At 48.5% G+C, this 21441-nt stretch overlaps 1 protein-coding gene across 1 annotated transcript; it reads left to right on the top strand.

The window, feature by feature from the left end:
- The first annotated feature begins 4959 nt into the window (after positions 1-4959).
- On the top strand, positions 4960-20453 carry SDHB (succinate dehydrogenase complex iron sulfur subunit B). The gene is made up of 8 exons (XM_079987236.1): positions 4960-5116; positions 6162-6313; positions 13711-13796; positions 15259-15395; positions 15634-15750; positions 17976-18077; positions 19492-19614; positions 20206-20453. Exons 1-8 carry the CDS (start codon positions 5003-5005, stop codon positions 20281-20283), a joined length of 909 nt encoding a protein of 302 aa, XP_079843362.1. The 5' UTR covers positions 4960-5002; the 3' UTR covers positions 20284-20453.
- Positions 20454-21441: the final 988 nt, after the last annotated feature.

Raw genomic sequence — 21441 nt, 5'->3', positions numbered from 1 at the left:
CTTAGAAAAGTATACTGTGGTCGCTAGAGCAAGCATGGGCTTCTAAAGAACAAGTTATGCCAGATCAAACTTACTTCTGTTTTTGATAAGAGTTGCAAGCTTGGTGGATCAGAGGGAAGCTGTGGATGTAAAACGTCTTGATTTCATCAAGGCTTTCCACAAAGTCTTCTTGAGAAGCTGGTACTACTGCAATGCGCTCTACGTGGGGCTACCTTTGAAGGTGACTCGGAAACTACAACTAATCCAGAATGCGGCAGCTAGACTGGTAACTGGGGGCGGCCGCCAAGACCACATAACACCGGTCTTGAAAGACCTACATTGGCTCCCAGTACGTTTCCGAGCACAATTCAAAGTGCTGGTGTTGACCTTTAAAGCCCTAAACGGCCTCGGCCCAGTATACCTGAAGGAGCGTCTCCACCCCCATCGTTGTGCCCGGACGCTGAGGTCCAGCGCCGAGGGCCTTCTGGCGGTTCCTTCATTGCGAGAAGCAAAGCTACAGGGAACCAGGCAGAGGGCCTTCTCGGTCGTGGCGCCTGCCCTGTGGAACGCCCTCCCATCAGATGTCAAAGCGATAAATAACTACCTGACATTCGGAAGACATCTTAAGGGAAGTTTTTAATCTGTGATATTTTAGTGTATTTTTGGTTTTTATGGAAGCCGCCCAGAGTGGCTGGGGAAACCCAGCCAGATGGGCGGGGTACAAATAATAAATTATTATCATTATCATTATCATTATCATTATCATTATTATTATTATTGTAAAAGGTAGGGCAGGCAATGTCAATGTTGGGTGGATTTGGAGCTGACTGATAGAACCCAAAGAGCACTGATTCGGGGGGGGGGGGAGTGCCAAGTGAGGTGCCACAGGGTTCTGTCCCAGGCCTGGTGCTGTTCAGCATCTTTAAAAGCCACTGTTCCTTCACTGGAACCTTCTCTTCTTTCCATTTCTGTGCATACAATATTCTAGCTGCTGTTGTCACATGTATAAATAGTTTGGTTGTCTTCTTCAGAATGTCTATACCTGTTATCCCTATAAGAAAAGCTTCAGGTCTTTTGGGAGTAGCCCTCTTGAACAGCTTCTTCATTTCGTTATAAATCATTTCCCCAAAGCCTTTAGCCTTTTACATGCCCGCCACATGTGAAAGAATGACCCTTCTGTCTGTGTTATTTGACGTTAAATACTACCTGTACATCTAGGTTGCATCAACAGAAGTACAGTCATACCTCATGTTATGTTTGCTTCATGTTACGTTCTTTCAGGTTACGTCCTGCGGCGACCCGGAAGTACCGGAAAGGGTTACTTTCTGGTTTCGCTGCTCATGCATGCGCAGAAGCGCTAAATCGCGCTTTGCACATGTGCACAAGCGCCAAATCGTGCCGCGCACCTGTGCAGATATGGTGCTTCAGCTTGCATTCTTTTCATGTTGCGAACGGGCCTCCGGAACGGATCCTGTTCGCAACGAGAGGTACCACTGTATAGCGTCCAGATCAGGGGAAGTACAGTGGTGCCCCGCAAGACGAATTTCCCTATGGGCTTGCTTCGCAAGACGAAATGTCTTGCGAGTTTTTTCAACTCCCCCCCTTTATCTAAGCCGCTAAGCCGCTTATCTGCTTATCCGCTAAGCTGATAAGCCGCTAAAAGCCGCTAATAGCGCTAATCCGCTAAGCCGTCAATGGGCTTGCTTCACAAGACGAAAAAACCGCTAGACGAAGAGAATCGCGGAACGGATTCTTTTCGTCTTGCGAGGCACCACTGTACCACTCTATTCTGCCTTAATCAGACCACACTTGCAATACTGTGTCCAATTCTGGGCACCACAATTTAAGAAGGATGTTGACAAGCTGGAACGTGTGCAGAGGAGGGCAACTAGAATGATCAAGAGTCTGGAAACTAAGCCTTATGAGGAGCGCTTGAAGGAGCTGGGTATGTTTAGCTTGGAAAAGAGGAGACTGAGAGGAGATATGATAGCGATCTTCAAATATCTTAAGGGCTGTCACTTGGAGGAGGGAGCATGCTTGTTTTCTTCTGTTCTGGAGGGTAGGACTCGAACCAATGGCTTCAAGTTGCAAGAAAGGAGATTCCAACTAAACATTTTTTTTTTGGGGGGGGGGGAAATGACAGTAAGAGCTGTTCAGCATTGGAACAGACTCCCATGAGAGGTGATGGACTCTCCTTCCTTGGACGCTTTTAAGCAGAGGTTGAATGGCCATCTGTCATGGATGCTTTAGCTGAGATTCCTGCATTACAGGGGGTTGGGCTAGATCAGTGTTTCCCAACCTTTGGTCTCCAGCTGTTTTTGGACTACAACTCCCATCATCCCTAGCTAGCAAGACCAGTGGTCAGGGATGCTGGGAATTGTAGTCCAAAAACAGCTGGAGACCCAAGGTTGGGAAACACTGGGCTAGATAACCCTTGGGTACTTTTGAACTCTAAGATTCTATGATTCCATCATTTTTAAATAGTTTTCATTTAAAGAGTATCAGGCAGTGAATTTCATATCTTTTTTACATAGCTTCTTCCAAGAAACCATTTGTTGTTGTTTAGTTGTTTAGTCATGTCCGACTCTTCGTGACCCCCTGGACCAGAGCACGCCATGCACTCCTGTCTTCCGCTGCCTCCTGCAGTTTGGTCAAACTCATGCTGGTAGCTTCGAGAACACTGTCCATCTCGTCCTCTGTCGTCCCCTTCTCCTTGTGCCCTCCATCTTTCCCAACATCAGGGTCTTTTCCCGTGAGTCTTCTCTTCTCGTGAGGTGACCAAAGTATTGGAGTCTCAGCTTCAGGATCTGTCCTTCCAGTGAGCACTCAGGCCTGATTTCCTTAAGAATGGATAGATTTGATCTTCTTGCAGTCCATGGGACTCTCAAGAGTCTCCTCCAGCACCATAATTCAAAAGCATCCATTCTTCGGCAATCAGCCTTCTTTATGGTCCAGCTCTCACTTCCATACATCACTACTGGGAAAGCCATAGCTTTAACTAGAAGGACCTTTGTTGGCAAGGTGATGTCTCTGCTTTTTAAGATGCTGCCTAGGTTTGTCATTGCTTTTCTCCCAAGAAGCAGGCTGTCTTTTAATTTCGTGACTGCTGTCACCATCTGCAGTGATCATGGAGCCCAAGAAAGTAAAATCTCTGTGTGGTCATTATTGAGCTGTGATTGCTGCATTGCAGCTAGGGTTGCCACCCACCCTGTAGAATACAAGATTGTCCCTTTTTTCAATGTAAAATGATTCAGTACAGGACACAGTTTGTCCTGTATTTTCCCTATTTCTGCCCTGCGGCTGCACCCACTCCCTCTCACTTCTTTCCTTTCCTTTTTTCTCCTCATTCCCTCTTCTCATCTGGTCCCAAGGTGGAGCAAACCAGGGCAAGTCTTTGAGGTTGTCCTTTCCAGTCCCCTGCAGCTTTGACACGGGTTCAAGTGGCCATCCACCTGGGAGCACCAGGCCCTATCCCTCAGATAACAACACCTTCCGAGGCTCCAACAACGTCTTCCTGTGTCAGTGTAGCCCAGAAGCCTCCGTTCTGCATATTTGAGAGAGGAGGAGGAGGGCTGGGGGGGGGGTAGCTCCTCACAAGGCTTGCCCTTCCAACCACCCTTTCCCCGTCATTCAGAAATTTATGTGGAATGTGGAATGAAGCTCAGCGCCTCATCAGAATATGCCTCTGCCTCCTGCATGCATTGTTGCACAGGACTGCATATGTGTGGAAAAGGTCGTGCATTCCAGCTCCAGATAGCAAAGCACAGATTTACAAAATTATGTGTGTGTGATAAATGTCAGAGGGGCCATCCGGTTAGGCTGCAATAGACTGCAATGGATTGCTCTGAAGACATTTCAGCACCAGGTGGAAAAAGAAAAGCACGCCGCTATCCTGTCCTATATGGTGGAACCTTGGGCTACAGACGCTTCAGGTTACAGCCTCCGCTAACCCAGAAATAGTACAGTCATACCTCGGGATAAATACGCTTCAGGTTGAGCGCTTTCGGACCCGGAAGTAACGGAGCACGTTACTTCCGGGTTTTGCCGCTGGCACATGCACAGACGGTCAAAAGGATCTTGCGTTCTGTTCGGGATGCGAACAGGGCTCTGGAACGGATCCCGTTCGCATCCTGAGGTACCACTGTACCTCGGGTTAAGAACTTTGCTTCAGGATGAGAACAGAAATCGTGCTCTGGCGGCGCGGCAGCAGCAGGAGGCCCCATTAGCTAAAGTGGTGCTTCAGGTTAAGAACAGTTTCAGGTTAAGAACGGACCTCCAGAACGAATTAAGTTCTTAAACCGAGGTACCTCTGTGTTTTGCCAGAACAAAGGTCGCAACCCTAACTGCAGGGTTTTGGACCAGACGACCACTCTGCGATTCTATAAGAGGATTAGACAAATTTCTGGGGGAGAGGACATCCAACAGCTACAAGCCGCGATGGCTCTGCTCTGCCTCCACTGTCGGGAGGCTACCCGTTGCTGGAAGGACTCAGGAAGGCGGGTCGGGAGAATTGCAGCAGCCTTCTCCGTGCTGAACGCGTGTCCACCCATTTACACGTGAACGTAGCACGTGGCGCACCCACCAGGCGACCATCGCGACACCCGATCTTCGGAGCTCCGCGACCCTCCCTGGGACCCCCGACACACCCACCCCCCGAAGGCACCCTTTGAGCAGGGGCAGGGAGCGCGCATGCACGAGCCCCTTAACCCGGGAGGAAGGGGAGGTCTCGTCCATGGCCGCAGTCAGGAGTAATTCAGCTCTTCCGCTTTCTTGTGTCTACGAACTCCTCCTTCCGCCACCCTCAACATGGCGGCCACTACGGCCGACGTCTAAAGCCCCACTCTCGCGTCAGGCGCTCCGAATGCCGCGCGACCGCCTCTTACGCGCTTGCGTCCCCACGGCCCCTCCCAACCAGGCGCCTTCCCCGCCGCCTCTCTCAATATGTCCGCAGACCGGAAGCGGGCCTTACGGTCCCGCCCCTTCCGGAAGCAGCTGTCAGGGTGATCCGCTCAGAGGGCGCAAGATGGCAGCGGCCTCTGTGACCGTGGCGGTGGCGGCGGCGTTGGCGGCTGAGCGGGCGGCGGGCGCGTCCTTGTCCTTTCGGCGAGGCCCGGCGGGGGCGCTGCGGTTGCTGCAGGTGAGCGAGACCGGAGTGTCCGGGAGGGGAGGGGCTCCGCCGCGGTTGGCCTCGGGAGGCGGCTAGTCCTCAGTGAGGAAGAGGAGGAAGGGGCCGGCCAGTCCTGTCCTCCGCCGTCCTGGCTCCGAGGAACGTGGCTGCCTGGGCGGCTGGGTCCGACCCTGGAGGCTTTTGCCGAGGGAGCAACAGAAGCGGCGTCCTCCCGGCCGCCCATAGCTGTCAACGTTTCCCTTCTTTTAAAGGAAATCCCCTTATTCCGAATAGGATTCCTCGCAAGAAAAGGGAAAAGTTGACAGCTATGCGGCCGCCCCGCTCCCCATCTTCATTCCTGACCGCTGTAGCCGGAGGGGCGGATGGGGACTCTGCTTGCAGCGGCCGAGGGGCTGGAGGGGCAGAGGCTGATGATGCCTGGGCTGCCAAATTGAATAAAATTTGGAGGGGGCATTGAATGGCATTGAGGGGGAGGGAGTGAAGGGCCCTTGGCCCCTAGGAGTTGGCTCAGATGGGGGGAAGCACCCACCACCAAATGCTATGGCCAGCTGCAGCAACGGGAAGGAGAGAGCAGCAGCCGTAGTCTGCCAGGCAATGGAAGAGGGCAAGGGGCCCCTACCAAGTGTGTCTGCATTGCTTCAAGTGAGGCACCCTCAGTCCAAGCCCCCCCACCTGTAGTGCAAAAGAGACATAATGTTTATGGTAGTACACTCTGGCTGGCCCCAAGCGCACACTTTCTCAGAGATGGAACTGTTTGCCCGGCTGTGCATGCCTCTTGCTCAGGGCTCAGGTCTGTAGTGGTTAAGAGCGGTAGTCTTGTAATCTGGGGAACCGGGTTCGCTTCCCCGCTCCTCCACCTGCAGCTGCTGGGTGACCTTGGGCCAGTCACGCTTCTCTGAAGTCTCTCAGCCCCACTCACCTCACAGAGTGTTTGTTGTGGGGGAGGAAGGGAAAGGAGAATGTTAGCCGCTTTGAGACTCCTGAAGGGGAGTGAAAGGCGGGATATCAAATCCAAACTCTCTTCTTCTCTTCTTCCTTCTTCCTTGGTGTACAGGTTTGCCGCAGGGCACACGCAGCTGCTGCTGCCGCCGCCGCGCCTGACACACAGGCAGCCACCCGCATTAAGAAGTTTGCAATATATCGGTGGAACCCAGACAACCCCGGGGAGAAACCTCGTATGCAGACATATGAAGTTGATCTGAACAAGTGAGTAGCGCTTTGAAGAAGGGGCTGGACAAGACCCCTCCGCTAAGGGATGTTGCCCACCCTTGGGTGCTCCTGTGCATCATGTTATACAATTACAACATGTTACACAACAATTTATATGTTATGTAACAAGTATAACATGTTATACAATACACACACAGCCGGGAGTATACATACATAAATGCATAATCCCAAATATCTCCTTTTGCCTTCAAATAAAATGGCATCCATCTCTAAATCATAAGAATGAAACGAAAACACAGAACAAGTCCAAGGCCAAGTTTAGCTTGTGGTCAACCCCAGAGACCCTCTCCAGTCACATAGCAGGAAATTCTTCCTGAGGAAGTGGACTTGTCAAAAGAGCCAATATCTATATATAAAAGAAAAAGGTCCTTTACAATAGATTCTGGTATCAAGGTATCCACCATTTCAGGCCAGGCCAGGAAGGGCAATTATCAGGTATTGTCAGCCATCTCGATTGACAGACTTGTCATGTATCTGTGATGTTTTGGGGTGGCCTTTCTGTAAAAAGGGGGTGAATACTTTCTGAGGTTTTAAAAGATGTTACACACCTCTGCTTGGGGCTTCTCACCTCTCTCACAAGGCGGGGTAGTGGGGAGGGACTCTGTTTGCAAACGGAACGGCCAATAAAGAAAAGGCAGCCTTGCTTTCTACTGCCTGGTCTTTTCTCCATTTTTGTTTATTTCTTTGACCAACAAAGGGAGGGAGGGGAGGACTGTATAGCAATTATAACAGTGCAATCAGTGGCAGCAAGCAAAGGGCGTTGGTATCAGGTGTTGGGGCACAAAGATGAAGGTGCCTTCAGTTTGTTTGTTTTTTTTTAAAAAAATATTTATTAAGAATTTTTCATTTACAGTAAAAAAAAAAAAATGAACATAACATTGCATATCACATATTTTCTTATCACTTCTGGACTTCCTCACATCTCCCGCTCCTACGTTCTAGTTTAATACACTTAAAACAACAATTTATTCCCTTATCTCCATCCTTACTGTCAAATTTCGAATATATTTCAAATTTTAGATACGTTTATTCCAATCCTTACAAAAGAAAATTTAATTTAGCCTAATAATTATCTAAAAAAAAAATAGGTTTTTCATCTTATATTTAAATTATCTTCATGATTTACTTCATCTATTTTGATGGTGCCAGTTTGTCTAAAATCAAGCATCCTGCTTAACATTCATACAGTTTACAATATTTTTGCAAATAAAGCTTAAATTTTTTCCAGTCCTCTTCAACGATTTCTTCTCCCAGGTCTCGGATTCTGCCAATGTCATCTCAGCCAGTTCCATGTAGTTCATCAGTTGCATCTGCCATTCTTCCAGTGTGGGTAGATCTTGGGTTTTCCAGTGTTTAGCAATAAGTATCCTTGCTGCTGTTGTTGCATACATGAAAAAAGTTCGGTCGTTCTTTAACACCCCTTGGCCGACAATACCCAAAAGGAAGGCCTCTGGTTTCTTAAGGAAGGTATACTTAAATACCTTTTTCAGCTCATTATATATCATTTCCCAGAAGACCTTCACCTTAGGACAGGTCCACCAAAGGTGAAAGAACGTTCCTTCATTTTCCTTACATTTCCAACACTTATTATCAGACAAGTGGTATATTTTTGCAAGTTTGACTGGGGTCATGTACCATCTATATATCATTTTCATTACATTTTCTTTCAAAGCATTACATGCAGTGAAATTCAACCCAGTAGTCCACAACTTTTCCCAGTCCTCAAACATAATATTATACCCTATGTCCTGTGCCCACTTTATCATAGCCGATTTAACCGTTTCATCTTGTGTGTTTCATTTTAACAGCAAGTTGTACATTCTTGAAAGTACCTTGGTCTTAGGCTCTAGCAATTCCGTTTCTAATTTCGATTTTTCCACCTGGAATCCTAATTTTTTATCAAGTTTAAAAACTTCTTTAATCTGGGCGTAGTGTAACCAATCTCGCACTTTGTCTTTCATTTTCTCCTGACTCTGCAATTTCCAATTGTCTCCTTCTTTTTCTAATATTTCCCAATACTTTGGCCATTTGGCCTCCATATTGAGTCTTTTTCGGGCCTTAGCTTCCAATGGTGAAAGCCACCTTGGAGTTTTATTTTCCAATAAGTCTTTATATTTTGTCCAGACATTAAACACTGCCTTTCTGACAATATGGTTCTTAAAAGCCTTATGAATCTTAGCCTTATCGTACCATAGATATGCATGCCAACCAAACGCATTGTTGAAACCTTCCAAATCCAATACATCAGTGTCCTCCAGAAGTAGCCAGTCTTTTAGCCATCAGAAAGCTGCTGCTTCATAATACAGCCTTAAGTCTGGCAGGGCAAAGCCCCCTCTTTCTTTCACATCAGTTAGTATCTTAAACTTGATTCTGGGCTTTTTGCCCTGCCAGACAAATTTGGAAATATCTCTCTGCCACTTCTGGAAGCATTCTGTTTTATCCACAATCTGTAATGTTTGAAACAAAAACAACATTTTTGGCAATACATTCATCTTTACAGCGGCGATTCGGCCTAACAAAGAAAGTTTCAATCTTGTCCAACTTTCTAGATCTCTCTTAATTTCCGACCAGCATTTCTCATAATTATCCTTAAACAGATTTAGATTTTTTGATGTTATATTTACCCCTAGGTATTTCACTTTTTTAACCACATTTAACTCTGTCTCTTTCTGAAACCATTCTGACTCTGTATCTGTCAAGTTCTTTCCCAATACTTTAGTTTTCTGTTTGTTTAATTTAAATCCCGCCACCCGGCCAAATTCTTGGATCAATTGTAATGCTTTTTTCGTACTTGGCTCTGGCTCCTGTAGGGTCAAAACTAGGTCATCTGCGAACGCTTTCAATTTGTATTGTTTCTCTCCGACCTGAATTCCTTCAACCATCCGGTCCCCCCTAATCATGTTCAAGAGCACCTCCAAGACCGAAATGAATAACAATGGGGAGATAGGGCAGCCTTGTCGTGTTCCCTTTTCAATTTTAAACTCTTCCGTAATCACATTGTTAACTATCAGTTTAGCCTTTTGTTCTGAATAGATTGCCTCTATCCCATTTTCAAAGCCCCGTCCCACTCCCATTCCTTCCAGATTTTTCTTCATAAATTTCCAAGAAATGTTATCAAAGGCCTTCTCCGCATCTATAAAAATTAAAACTGCTTTTGTATTAATATTTGTTTGTAAAAGTTCCAAAATGTCAATAATATTCCTTATATTAGCAAACAAATGTCTGCCAGGGAGAAAGCCTGCTTGGTCCTTATGAATTACTTCATTTAACACTTTCTTAAATCTAGTTGCTAATATGTCTGCAAATATTTTGTAATCCACATTTAAAAGGGAGATGGGGCGGTAGTTTTTAAGTTGTGTCTTTTCAGTTTCTGATTTTGGTATCAATGTGATAAAAGCTTCTTTCCACGTTTCCGGCGCCTTCTTCCCCTCCATAATTTCATTGCTGACCTCCATCAGTGGTTGTATCAAGTAATCTTTCAATGTCTTATAGTACTTGGAGGTCAGCCCATCTGGCCCTGGAGATTTGCCCAGTTGCATGTTCTGAATGGCTTGTTCCATCTTTTGTCGTGTTATTCTGCTATTCAGGATTGATCTATTTTCTTGTGACACTTTTGGCAGCCCATTCTTTATCAGAAATTGTTCTATCTGTGCCTCATCTTGCGGACCTTGAGTATATAGTTGTTTAAAATACCTCTGAAAGCACTTTCTGATCTCCATGGGGTTCTGAACATTTTCCCCTTCAATCTCTAAATTGGTAACTGTATTCATTTTCTGTCTCCTTTTCAACTGCCATGCTAGCAGTTTCCCACATTTATTTGCCGATTCAAATGTTTTTTGTTTCATTAATTTAATTCTCCATTCTATTTCCTGGTTCATCAATTTAGAATATTGTGCTTGGTATAATTTAATTTCTCTCAGAATCGGCTGTGACTTCGGGTTTGATCTTAGTTTCTTCTCCAGTTCTTTAATTTTCTCCAAAATCTTGTCTTTTTTCTCATTTTGTGCCCTTTTCTTTACAGCATTCTGTTGTATCAAGAACCCCCTCATCACCGCTTTACTTGCGTCCCAGATAGTTGTTTTTTCCACTGAAGTGTTCAAATTTATCTCAAAATAGTCCTTCAAAACTTTTTGGGCTTTTTTAACAATCTCCTGATCTCTGAACAAATTGTCATTCATCTTCCACCTAAAGGAGCCGGATGGTAGTAGTGTCATATCCATCTTTACAGCATTGTGGTCGGAGCAGGTTTTTGGGCAGATTTCCACCTTTCTGGTCTTCGGTGCCAGGCCTCTAGATATCCATATTTGGTCTATTCTTGTCCATGTCAGCTGGGCTTCAGAAAAGAATGTTCCTTCTCTTCCCAAGGGGTTTTTTGTCCTCCAAATGTCAATCAAGTCCATATTGTCAGTCAGTTCAAAAAAAGTCTTAGGTAGTCTGCCATCTTTTGATATATTTTGATTTTGTGACTTATCCATGTTGGTTGATACCACTCCATTCATATCTCCCATCATGATGATGTTATCATAGTCCAAATAGTCCAGGACGCTCTCATGCAACTTCTTGTAAAATTCTGATTTCCCCTCATTCGGTGCATAAATTCCTAATATCAAAAATTTCTCTCCTTGATGTTGTATCTCAATTGCCACAATTCTTCCTTGTTCATCTTTGAATAAGAGTTTAGGTGCCAGGCTCTCCTTTGCATAAATCACCACTCCTCTCTTCTTTACTTTGTCCGAAGAGATAAATTCTTGGTCTAGTCTTTTGTTAATTAACACTTTCCTATGGAGCCTGGTCACATGTGTTTCTTGCAAACAGATAATGTCCAATTGTTCCTTTTTTAATATATGAAATATCTTCCTCCTTTTTTCCGGGGAGTTACAACCATGAATGTTCCAGCTCAAAAGTTGCAGAGACATCCTGGATAAATCTGTTATTGTTCTGGTGGTGATGTCTTTTTTTCTGGGTCTCCAGGTTCTGGGGGTGAAGGTACAACCGATGCTCCAGGCCCAAAGGGTGTTTCAGTTCCTTTCTGAAGGTCCTCTCCGTGAACAATCAAAAATTTGTCTCTGTCCTCAAGTGTTTTGATTTTAACCTTCTTCCCTCTGAAAGTGAAAGATAATCCCTGGGGAAATTCCCACCTAAAGATGATTGAATTACTCCTTAGCAATCTAACCAGTTCAAGGTAGGCGGATCTAAGATCCAACAGTTGTTTCGGGATATCTTTGTAAATTTCAGCCCTTTTATCCAAAATGTCCAGTGACTTTTCGTAGTGTAAGCCTAATATCTTGTCCCTTTCCTCCTTTGATCTCAAAATTATCAAGCAGTCTCTGGGCTTGTCTTTCCTTGCAAATTTTCCAAGTCTAAAAGCCGATATAATTCTAAAGTCCTTTTCCTCTTGGATAGGCCAGAACTTGGTAAATTCTTTGGTCAGGAACTCAGCTAAGTTACCTTCTTCAACCTCTGGTATTGACCTTAATCTTAAATTACTTTCCCGATTCCGCAATTCTAGCATGGACAGATACGTCTGGTGCCCTTCGACTTGTTTGCAGAATGGTTTTACCTCTTGTTCTAAATTTTCAACTTTTTGGCTGGTTGCCTCAGCTAATTTGCGATTTTCTATAGTGGCCTCAGTTAATTCTCCAATTGCTTGTGCATTCTGTGCTACCTGTCCAGTTATTTTATTTAGACAGGCTGTGTTTTGATCTATTTTAGCTGTTTGTTCATCAGCTTTCTTGTCCAAAGATTCCACTCTCTTGTCCAAAGATTCCAATTTTTCATATATTTTCTCTAAAATTGCAGCAGTTGCTCCTGTGGCCATATCTTCCAATTGTAGCTGCTGTGTTCCTTCTTCCAACGGCAGCACAGGCACACTTTCTTCTCCCCCTGCTGAGGGCAAAGTAGGTACCGAAGATCTACGTGTCTGTAAAGCTGAGGTTAGGGTTGTTTGTCTAGTTCTTGGTCCTCTTCTTCTTGTACCGCTCATTCCAAGTTTATCTCTGAGTCAAGGTCAAATTCAGATGTTCCCATGGGAATACAGCAGCCCCAGAGCACCGTCGAATAGGAGGAAAGGAAAGAGAAAGTAAAATAGTGTCACTGCTGTAAGCCCAAAATCCTCTAGGGGGGCTTAAAATTTCTTATTGAGAGAAGCCGGAACAAAAATAAAAATAAACAGGCTAATAAAGTTCAGTTTATCCAAAGACCTTCTGTAGTTAAAATTTAGCAGAGTTGGTGTTAACAGTCTTACAGTGATTCTGACAAGTACCGGCTGATGATTCAAAGTAGCAAGTTCAAATGCCCTAGGTTGTTGCAAGTCCAGTTTTAAAGTAGCTAAGTCTGCAAACTGACAGTTCTGTTCCTGGCAGCCCAAGTATCTGGGCTTCACAGTCAATAAATTGTAATCCAAAAGAAGAGGATAAACACAGTCCATATAAAGAGTAAATCGTGTAGTTAACTTGTGCCTTTTCTTTACGTAAAAACAATTTCAATGGGTGCTCAAAACAGTCTATTTAAAAGCCTCTTTAACGACTCCACCTCCAGCTCTTTTGCTTTGAAGTTTAAATAGCAGCGGAAGACGGACTTCCTGTTCTCCTCGCTCCGCTTTTAGCCAAATTTCCTCAATTTTAGGTTCAAATTGTAAAGGTCCTTTCTTACTCATGGGTTGTTGCCTTCTAATTCGAAAATTTTTCAGGAAGAAAGGTCAGCGCTCACCGACAGCAGCTGCGCGGCTTCGTTCCGCAGAATAGCGATTGACTCACAGCGCCGCAACCCCCTCTACGATCGGAGGCTCCTTACGGGGTCTCCTCTCCGTTTTAGGGGCCGCTTCTGGCACCCGCCGAGTCCCACGTCCTCAGGCTCCTGCTGCCTGAGGTTTTTCGGTGCGGGTCTCCGCTTTGCCGTAGCGGACGACCCGTTTCTGCGGAGCTTCCTCCTCAGCAAGCAAGGAGGACCGCCATTGTCGTTCGCGCCGCCTCCGGAAGTCCGAAGGTGCCTTCAGTTTGGTAACCCAAGATGGAGGCATTCATCAGAACATGGGAAAATTGTAGCAGGCACCTTCAGCAGGGCCACACGTTAAGTCAGGCCAACTTAGCACACAGAAATGTAGCTTGCCTCCAGCTGGACTTCGCTTCAGAGCAGCCACTTCCTGCTTTTCAAAAACATGTGAATTACTGCTGCTAGCAAGTGACCTGGCATCATATTTGGTGGCTTGGACAGGTTGTGACCTTGCTGTGGTAATGCAGTGACATCTTTCTTCTGTTTTAACCCATTTCCTTTGCTTTAAGAACACACTGGAGAGTGTGTAGTGGGGGGCCCATATAAGGAAGGAGAGCAGTGGACTTAGAGATGAGCAGAGAACTTGGTATTTCTCTTTCTAGATGTGGACCGATGGTTCTTGATGCCCTGATCAAGATTAAGAATGAAATGGACTCCACCCTGACCTTCCGCAGGTCTTGCAGAGAAGGTAAACTTGTGCCTTGTTTGCTGTCTTCTGAGAAGCCCAGGTGGGCTCAGGTGAACGATGGTCAAGGCAAGGCCCACCTCCAACCTGTTCACATCACAGCCTCTCTGCTGTCAGAGCATTTGAGCAACTTGATTTAGGTTGGCCTAAATGGGAGAGAGCCACCTCTCTCCATCACCTGCTAAAACCTTGTGAAGAGGCCAAATTCTGAAATCAACACATGACAGCTTTTGCAAGTTTTGAGGTTGAGATGCTTAAAGCCCGTCTAACCAGACTTAGGAATCAGAATTGCTTAAAAAGAAGAAGAAGAGTTTGGATTTGATATCCTGCTTTATCACTACGCTAAGGAGTCTCAAAGCGGCTAACATTCTCCTTTCCCTTCCTCCCCCACAACAAACACTCTGTGAGGTGAGTGGGGCTGAGAGACTTCAGAGAAGTGTGACTGGCCCAAAGTCACCCAGCAGCTGCATGTGGAGGAGCGGAGACGCAAACCCGGTTCACCAGATTGCAAGACTACCGCTCACTGGCTCACCAAAAGATTAATGGTTGAATTCAGCTACGTTTTACTCAGCATAGACCTATTGCAATTAATGGACCTAAGCTGATAATGAGCATTAATTTTCATGGGGCTACTCTGAGTAGGACTAACTCCTATCAGCTTCAGCATCCTCTGACCCCATGGCCATGACTGAGGCTGATGAAGGTAGCTGTGGTCAAAAACAGCAGTTTTCAATTCAAAAGCCAGGGGCTTTTGAAAATGTTGATATCTCTATGGTAATTATTGTATGTGAATGCTGCCATGGACCCCATGAGTGGGTTATGCGGACCCCCTGGGGTGCGTGGACCACCAATTAGGAATCTCTTGTATAAAACTTATGGAAGGCATCAGGTTGAGGAACGTATTCTGGGGCAGACCCATGACTGCCCGGGGAAAAAAAGCTTTGGATATAACCCCAAAGCTCTTTGGGACAAGCGTTCTCTGTTGTTTATAATTAGATCTGTAATTGGCATACGTAACATGGCTATAAATAGCTCTGTTTAATAACATACTCTCTCTCCTTAGGCCTTTTGTAAAACAAGAAGCAAACAAATGCTGAAAGAGTTTGCACTGTCTCTTCAAATTGCCACAAGATTAACTGCTTTTTAAGAGGCTTTGTGGAAAGGGAAGCAATGCTTCCTTTTGAAAAATTAAAATAGCTTTGATGTGAGGATCTTAGATGTAGGAAGGTGGAGATTTTGAGTAGGACCAGGGAAGCGTCTTAGTTCAGTGGCAGAACATTAGCTTTGCATGCATAAGGTCCCAGGTTCAGTCCCCAGCAACTCTCAGTCAGTCTGAGAGAGACCCCTGCTGTTGTGCTGACAATGAACCCATGGCCTGACTTGATGTGAGGGAGCTTTCTGTATTCCTATGGCGGGCGGCAGTGAGCCGCCGGCCCTGTTGTGACTTGTCCTCTCCTTGTCCTAGGCATCTGTGGCTCTTGCGCAATGAACATTGGTGGAGGCAACAGTTTGGCTTGTACCACGAGGATTGACACCGACCTTGGCAAGGTCGCCAAAATATACCCTCTCCCACACATGTATGTGGTGAAGGATCTTGTACCAGTAAGTTCACACCTTCTTTGTAGCCCGGTTGGCAGAAGGTAATGTTATTTCTCTGGAAGCAGGAGAACTAAGAAAATATAGCAGAATGTATTGGGGTGCCAGGTTTTTGTCTCTGAGATGGCCCCCTGCCCTTGTACGGGGGCGAGGGGCTCTGAGATGTAGGGGGCTGTCCAACTGGGCCCAGCTTTTGCCCCTTCTTGAGTCTGTTGCACTCAATAAATGCTTTTTCCCATTCCAGGACTTGAGCAACTTCTATGCCCAGTACAAAGCCATCCAGCCGTATTTGAAAAAGAAGGACGAGTCCAAGCAAGGCAAAGAGCAATACCTCCAGTCCATAGAAGATCGGGAGAAGCTGGTCATTACTCCTCTTTTCTTTTCATTCTGCTTCATTGGTGTTTTGGCCTGTCTTAACTTCTTCCCAGGGATGCGGATGGCACTGTGGGTTAAACCACAGAGCCTAGGACTTGCTGATCAGAAGGTCGGCGGTTCGAACCCCCATGACGGGGTGAGCTCCCGTTGCTCGGTCCCAGCTCCTGCCAACCTAGCAGCTCGAAAGCACGTCAAAGTGCAAGTAGATAAATAGGTACCGCTCCGGCGGGAAGGTAAACAGCGTTTCCGTGCGCTGCTCTGGTTCGCCAGAAGCGGCTTAGTCATGCTGGCCACATGACCCAGAAGCTGTACGCCGGCTCCCTCGGCCAGTAAAGCGAGATGAGCACCGCAACCCCAGAGTCGGTCACGACTGGACCTAATGGTCAGGGGTCCCTTTACCCTTTACCTTTAACTTCTTCCCACGGGGAGGCAGCCTCTAGTATTGGCAGCTGCAGTCTCACCTCCCCGGGTCACCCCTCCTTCCTGTCCTGAGACCCCCATCACTGAGAGGCCTGCCTGGCTTACTCCACTTCAGGGTTCTGCTCCTCCACTGTCAGAGGAAGCCCTCTCTTGTCCCTGCTGCTGCCCAAGAGCTCTGCTTAAGAAGTGCCTCCAGGAACTGAACCCATTGTGCACCAAGCCCCTGCCACTAGTTTTTATGGGCACCTAAGAAGAGCCCTGAAGCAGGATCAGGCCCATCTTGCCCAATATCCTCTCTTCCTGTGGGGCATCTTCGAGCAGGACAGGAGCACACACCACTCTCTGGCCCTTTGGTCCCCAGCAATTGGCACACGAAGGCTTCTTACCTCTGGCAATGGAAGTACTGCACAACCGTAGCCATCAAAAGCCTTGTCCTCCTCAGTGAATTTGTCTAAATCCCCCTTTCAAGCCATGAACGGGACGCAGGTGGCGCTACGGGACGCAGGTGGCGCTGTGGGTTAAAGCCTCAGCGCCTAGGACTTGCCGATCGAAAGGTCGGCGGTTCGAATCCCTGCGGCGGGGTGCGCTCCCGCTGCTCGGTCCCAGCGCCTGCCAACCTAGCAGTTCGAAAGCACCTCCGGGTGCAAGTAGATAAATAGGGACTGCTTACCAGCGGGAAGGTAAACGGCGTTTCCGTGTGCGGCTCTGGCTCGCCAGAGCAGCGACGTCACGCTGGCCACGTGACCCGGAAGTGTCTCCGGACAGCGCTGGCCCCTGGCCTCTTAAGTGAGATGGGCACACAACCCCAGAGTCTGTCAAGACTGGCCCGTACGGGCAGGGGTACCTTTACCTTTACCTTTAAGCCATGAATCTGCCCCACCCCACCTCAGCCTCTTTTTCTGCCCAGGAAGTTGTGCATCCTTCATTTTGCTGAGTGGCAGCTGCTCCTGCTGCTGCTCTGGGCTTTGAGGCTGAGATAGTCTAGGAGATGAAAATGGCCTCCTTTTCTCAAGGAGTCCTGCCTGGTCACTCGGAGGCAAAGCTGAGTTGCCTGGGGCAATTGGGCAGGGGTCTGCACATCGAGCCTGGCTAAAAGACCAGTGCAGTTCTTAGCGGAGAGGTGGAAGCCCCTCTCCCGCTTCATGCCCCCAAGTGGCCTCCTTCAGCAGATCACTGGCCTCCCTCCCCTTGAAGAGTCTTACAGAGCCTTTGGGGCAAACCCAGGGTGGCTCATCTTCAAAGGTCCATCAGCCTGGAGCCAGGTGGGAGAAGGGCAGTTCCATTATGGCAGAGCCTGGAACCAGGCAGGGGATCTCTATCCCATTCATCTTCTCCCTTTCCTGGAGGGACATGTAGTGAAACAGGAGCTGCAGTTGCTGCACACAAGCTGTGACACACACACACACACACACACACACTATGCGCAATTTTTGACTTACAGACTTGCCATTTGATGTGGTGACAGTGGTGCCCCGTCTTGGGTGGTTTCAGAAGACCTCTAAGTGACATTTCAGTGGCCCTGTCAGTGGCTGCTCCTTGCCACCGCGGTTTGGGATGGAGCTTTCCGTGTTTCAAGGCAGTGCACCCCTGAAAAGCACTTGCTAGGGAACAAACTGGCATTGTGGCAGCCCACCAAGTCCCTTTCCCTTGCTTTTGTTCACTTCATCGGAGGTTGTCTGGGTGGATTGGGACCCACACAAGGTGTTCCTCTGGTGGGGCTGCGCTTCATTTTCCCTCATGGCAGATGCTAAATAGTCCTTTGACTCTGGCTCCTCTTTTGTTCCCTGCCAGGACGGGCTATACGAATGCATCCTCTGTGCCTGTTGCAGCACCAGCTGCCCTAGCTACTGGTGGAACGGAGACAAGTACCTGGGCCCCGCTGTGCTCATGCAGGTAAAAAGACCAGAAGTGCCCACTGGCTGCCAGGGAATAGCCGGGTGGGGAAGCCCAGAACTCAATCCATCTTGCCAGTGGGGCAGGGAGACTCCTGCCAATCATCAGTGGGGTATGAGGGGAAGGGAGGACCAGGTATCGGGAGATGCTCAGTGGTTCTCTGGTTGAAGGAGAGAGAGGCTGTGATGGACAGGAGCCAGGGCATATGTTTCTGGTGGGCTAGCAGGTGGGTGCAGAAGACCCTGGGAAGAGAAGAGGGAGTCAGCTGAATGGGCAAAAGGTGTCATGGTGAAAGGCAGAGGGAGGGGGAAGGAGTGTCAGGCATTGCGTGGCGATTCCTGCCTCCCACCAGTTGGAATAAATAAAGAGACAGGGCACCAAAATTTTAGGTTAATGGGCGAAATTGGCCACAACTTTATTGGTTACAGGTAATTGGCTTTAGGCATTGGTCCTATCAGACTATCCTGCATGAGAACCGGAAAGGGTTAACACCAGCAGGGGGAGCCCCTGAGATGCACATCCCTAGGCACTCCCCGAGGGGTCACCGCTCAGGGGCGCGCTTTAGGCCCTAGCCCCCATAGGTTTCGGACGAGGCAACGCCCCTGGAATCCTTTATCGGACTACCCTTAAATATTTGGGGGAGGTGATGGCACTCCCCCCCCCCGACTCATCTGCATAATAATACCCCTACCAATGCTTAACCGCCAAACCAAAGGCCTTGTGACGATTTGCTACGAGGTAGGCGAAAAAACCAAATGGCTTTAAATGAATGCCAATTAGCCAAGTGGAAAAATTCCTACCAGACTCCTTGCGGCAACCAACCGAGGTTCATATCAAAGTCCGAGGGAAAACCTAGAGGGTGGATGGGTGGGAAACCGCAGCTGGGGTGAGGAAGGAAAGGGGCGATCTCGGGCCGCGCCGACCTTAAGTGTCCCAAGCCCCGCCCTTGCAGCCAGCCGATTGGCTGGCCCTGGGGCTGACGCAGGTTGCGCGGGGCCGCAGCCAGCCCCACGCCGCGGCGTAGCATGGGTTGACAGCACCCGGGGCAAGGCAAGTAATTTGCGCCCCCTAACCCGGGGCAAGGCAAGTAATTTGCGCACCTAACCTGCCGCCACTGCCAGCTTCTTCTTGCTGCTGCCTGGGCTGCTGCCATGGGGCTCTGCTACAGCCTGCGCCCGAGGCTCTTCGGCGACTCCGGAGGCGGCGAGCGCCCCCCCAGATGTTGCGCCCGGTGCGGCCAGCCCCCTCTGCACCCCCCATGCTACGCCACTGACCCCACGCGGATGTTGGTGGGCGTGAGCCCGCAAACCCTCCCCTCCTTATGTCGGCAGTGGCTTTAGGGAGACCCCTGGGTATGTAAGCCCCTCTTCTGTGCAAGGATTCACACCCAGCACCCTCTTTTTCTGTCTTCCAGGCTTATCGTTGGATGATTGACTCCCGGGACGATTACACAGAGGAGCGCCTAGCGCAGCTGCAGGACCCCTTTTCCCTCTACCGTTGCCACACCATCATGAACTGCACAAAGACCTGCCCCAAGGTGAGGGCTCTGCCCCCTAACCCTGCCAGCACAGTCCACATTGGGGGAATGGAGGGGAGGGAAGAAGCTGGCAGTCATTTCTCTCCCCCTTCCCCCAGGGGCTTGGCCAGAAATGCTATTGGGACACTTTGAGAAGGACATTGGGATGCTTCCGGCTCCCTGGGAGTCCAGCAGCTACAGACTCTGTGCGGCTGTTCTGGGCTTGTTTCTGCAGGCTGCTCTGCTGTGTTTTCTTGGGGGGGGGCAGCCTCTGGAAATGGGTGACTCAGTCCATGTGGGTCAGGGGCAGGTGGCGGCCAGGATGGGGAACTCGGGGTGTTGCTGCCCTCCCCGCAACCCCATCATGCCAGTCAGCAGGGTTGGTGGTCATGGACTTTGCAGGTGAGAATCATATTCCAGCAGCACCTTGAGGGCTCTTTTCTCTCCCCGTCTGCCAGTTATTGTGCAAAGGGATGAAGGGAGCTCCCTACCTGCTGCCACATTTCCATTTGCCTCTTGGATGAGCAGATGTTGCCTTCTTGTGTCGGACATGGCAGTGGGGTTGCACTAGCAGTTGAAGGACTTTCTCAACCTTTCCTGTTCTTGTTTCAGGGGCTGAACCCTGGAAAAGCGATTGCTGAGATCAAGAAGATGATGGCCACCTACAAGGAAAAGGCAGCCAGCGCCTGACATCCCTTCAGGGCCTTTGCTTCACAGCTCCACTTACCCTGTCCCTTGCCGGAATTTAGCTAACTTATATTTGCGGTGTGAGGCCCTGCCTGGTTTGTGTGGGTTTTCTCCACGGGCATTCATGTACAATGAAAGCTTGCAAGGACTAATAAAAGTCATTAGCAAATCTCTCTCTGTCTCTCAGTTCATCTTCCTCCCCATCCTGTTTGCATCCTTAGACCGGCCCCCTCTCTCTGCTCCTGCTTGCAGACTATCTGGGACTGAAGGGGGTTTTTTTGGGTGTGGGTGTGTGTTGGGTTTGTACAGAATGGTCCCAAAGAAGACAGGAAGGTTGGGCGAGAGTGAGCATAGCTTGAAGGTAGCAACGTGGGGCTGCTTCCAACCTTCTGTAGGCTCTGCGATGAGAAGCAGTGTTTTATTATGGCAGCCTCTTCCCCCACAACTTGGGGCCCCAAATCCGTCCTTGCCCCTAAAGCTTCCATATTGTTTCCTTTGGGGCTCCTGTTCTTCCTCTATGTTGCCAGTCCAAGCCAATTGGAACCCGCCAAACCAGTTGGAAAAGGTCCAGACGGGTTCCAACTTGCCCAGACCAGTTTAAACTGGCCTAGACTGGTTGGAACTAGCTCATACTGGTTGCAACAGGTCTAGGCTGGTTTGAACCGGTCAAAGCCGTTTGAACCGGTCAAGACCGGTTTGCGCCAACCGAAGCCGGTTTGAACCGGACTAGGCTGGTTTGAACCGATCTAGGGCGGTTTGTGCTGGTTTAAGCCAGTTTGGCCTGTCCAAATCGGTTTGAACTGGTCTAGGCCGGTTTGAGCATGTCTTGGCCAGTTTGAACTGGTCTAGGCCAGTTTGTGGGGGTCCAGGCTGGTTTGAACCGGTCTATGCCCTGATCATCTGTGGGCCTGGGCTCTTGGGGTCCCAAAATTGCTCTCAAAGAGAACATCGGGGCTTGGGCCCCCCCTTCTTGTTACGAAGGTAATGTCCTCCTTTAGATGGAGGTAGCATGGGGGGGGGGCTTCTTGCTTCACTTTCCTTCATCTTTATTACTAACTTCTTTCTAGTATAAGTTACTGCATCCACAACTGCCCAAAGGCCTGACTTTCTCTCAGTGGCTGGAGTGCCTATGGGGTTGCTGTTGTCACCCCGGGTTGGTGT

The sequence above is a fragment of the Podarcis cretensis genome, assembly GCF_951804945.1.
Source record: "Podarcis cretensis genome assembly, chromosome: 8".
Classification (NCBI taxonomy): Eukaryota; Metazoa; Chordata; class Lepidosauria; order Squamata; family Lacertidae; genus Podarcis; species Podarcis cretensis.
The sequence above is the reverse complement of the archived record's forward strand: the minus strand, read 5'-3'. Positions and strand labels throughout refer to the sequence as shown.

Excerpts from the sequence above, each read along its gene's own strand:
- SDHB (XM_079987236.1), top strand. The coding sequence starts at position 5,003 with ATGGCAGCGGCCTCTGTGACCGTGGCGGTGGCGGCGGCGTTGGCGGCT. Across the intron at positions 13,797-15,258 it reads CCGCAGGTCTTGCAGAGAAG|GCATCTGTGGCTCTTGCGCA; the intron begins GTAAACTTGTGC and ends TCCTTGTCCTAG. Across the intron at positions 15,751-17,975 it reads TAGAAGATCGGGAGAAGCTG|GACGGGCTATACGAATGCAT; the intron begins GTCATTACTCCT and ends GTTCCCTGCCAG.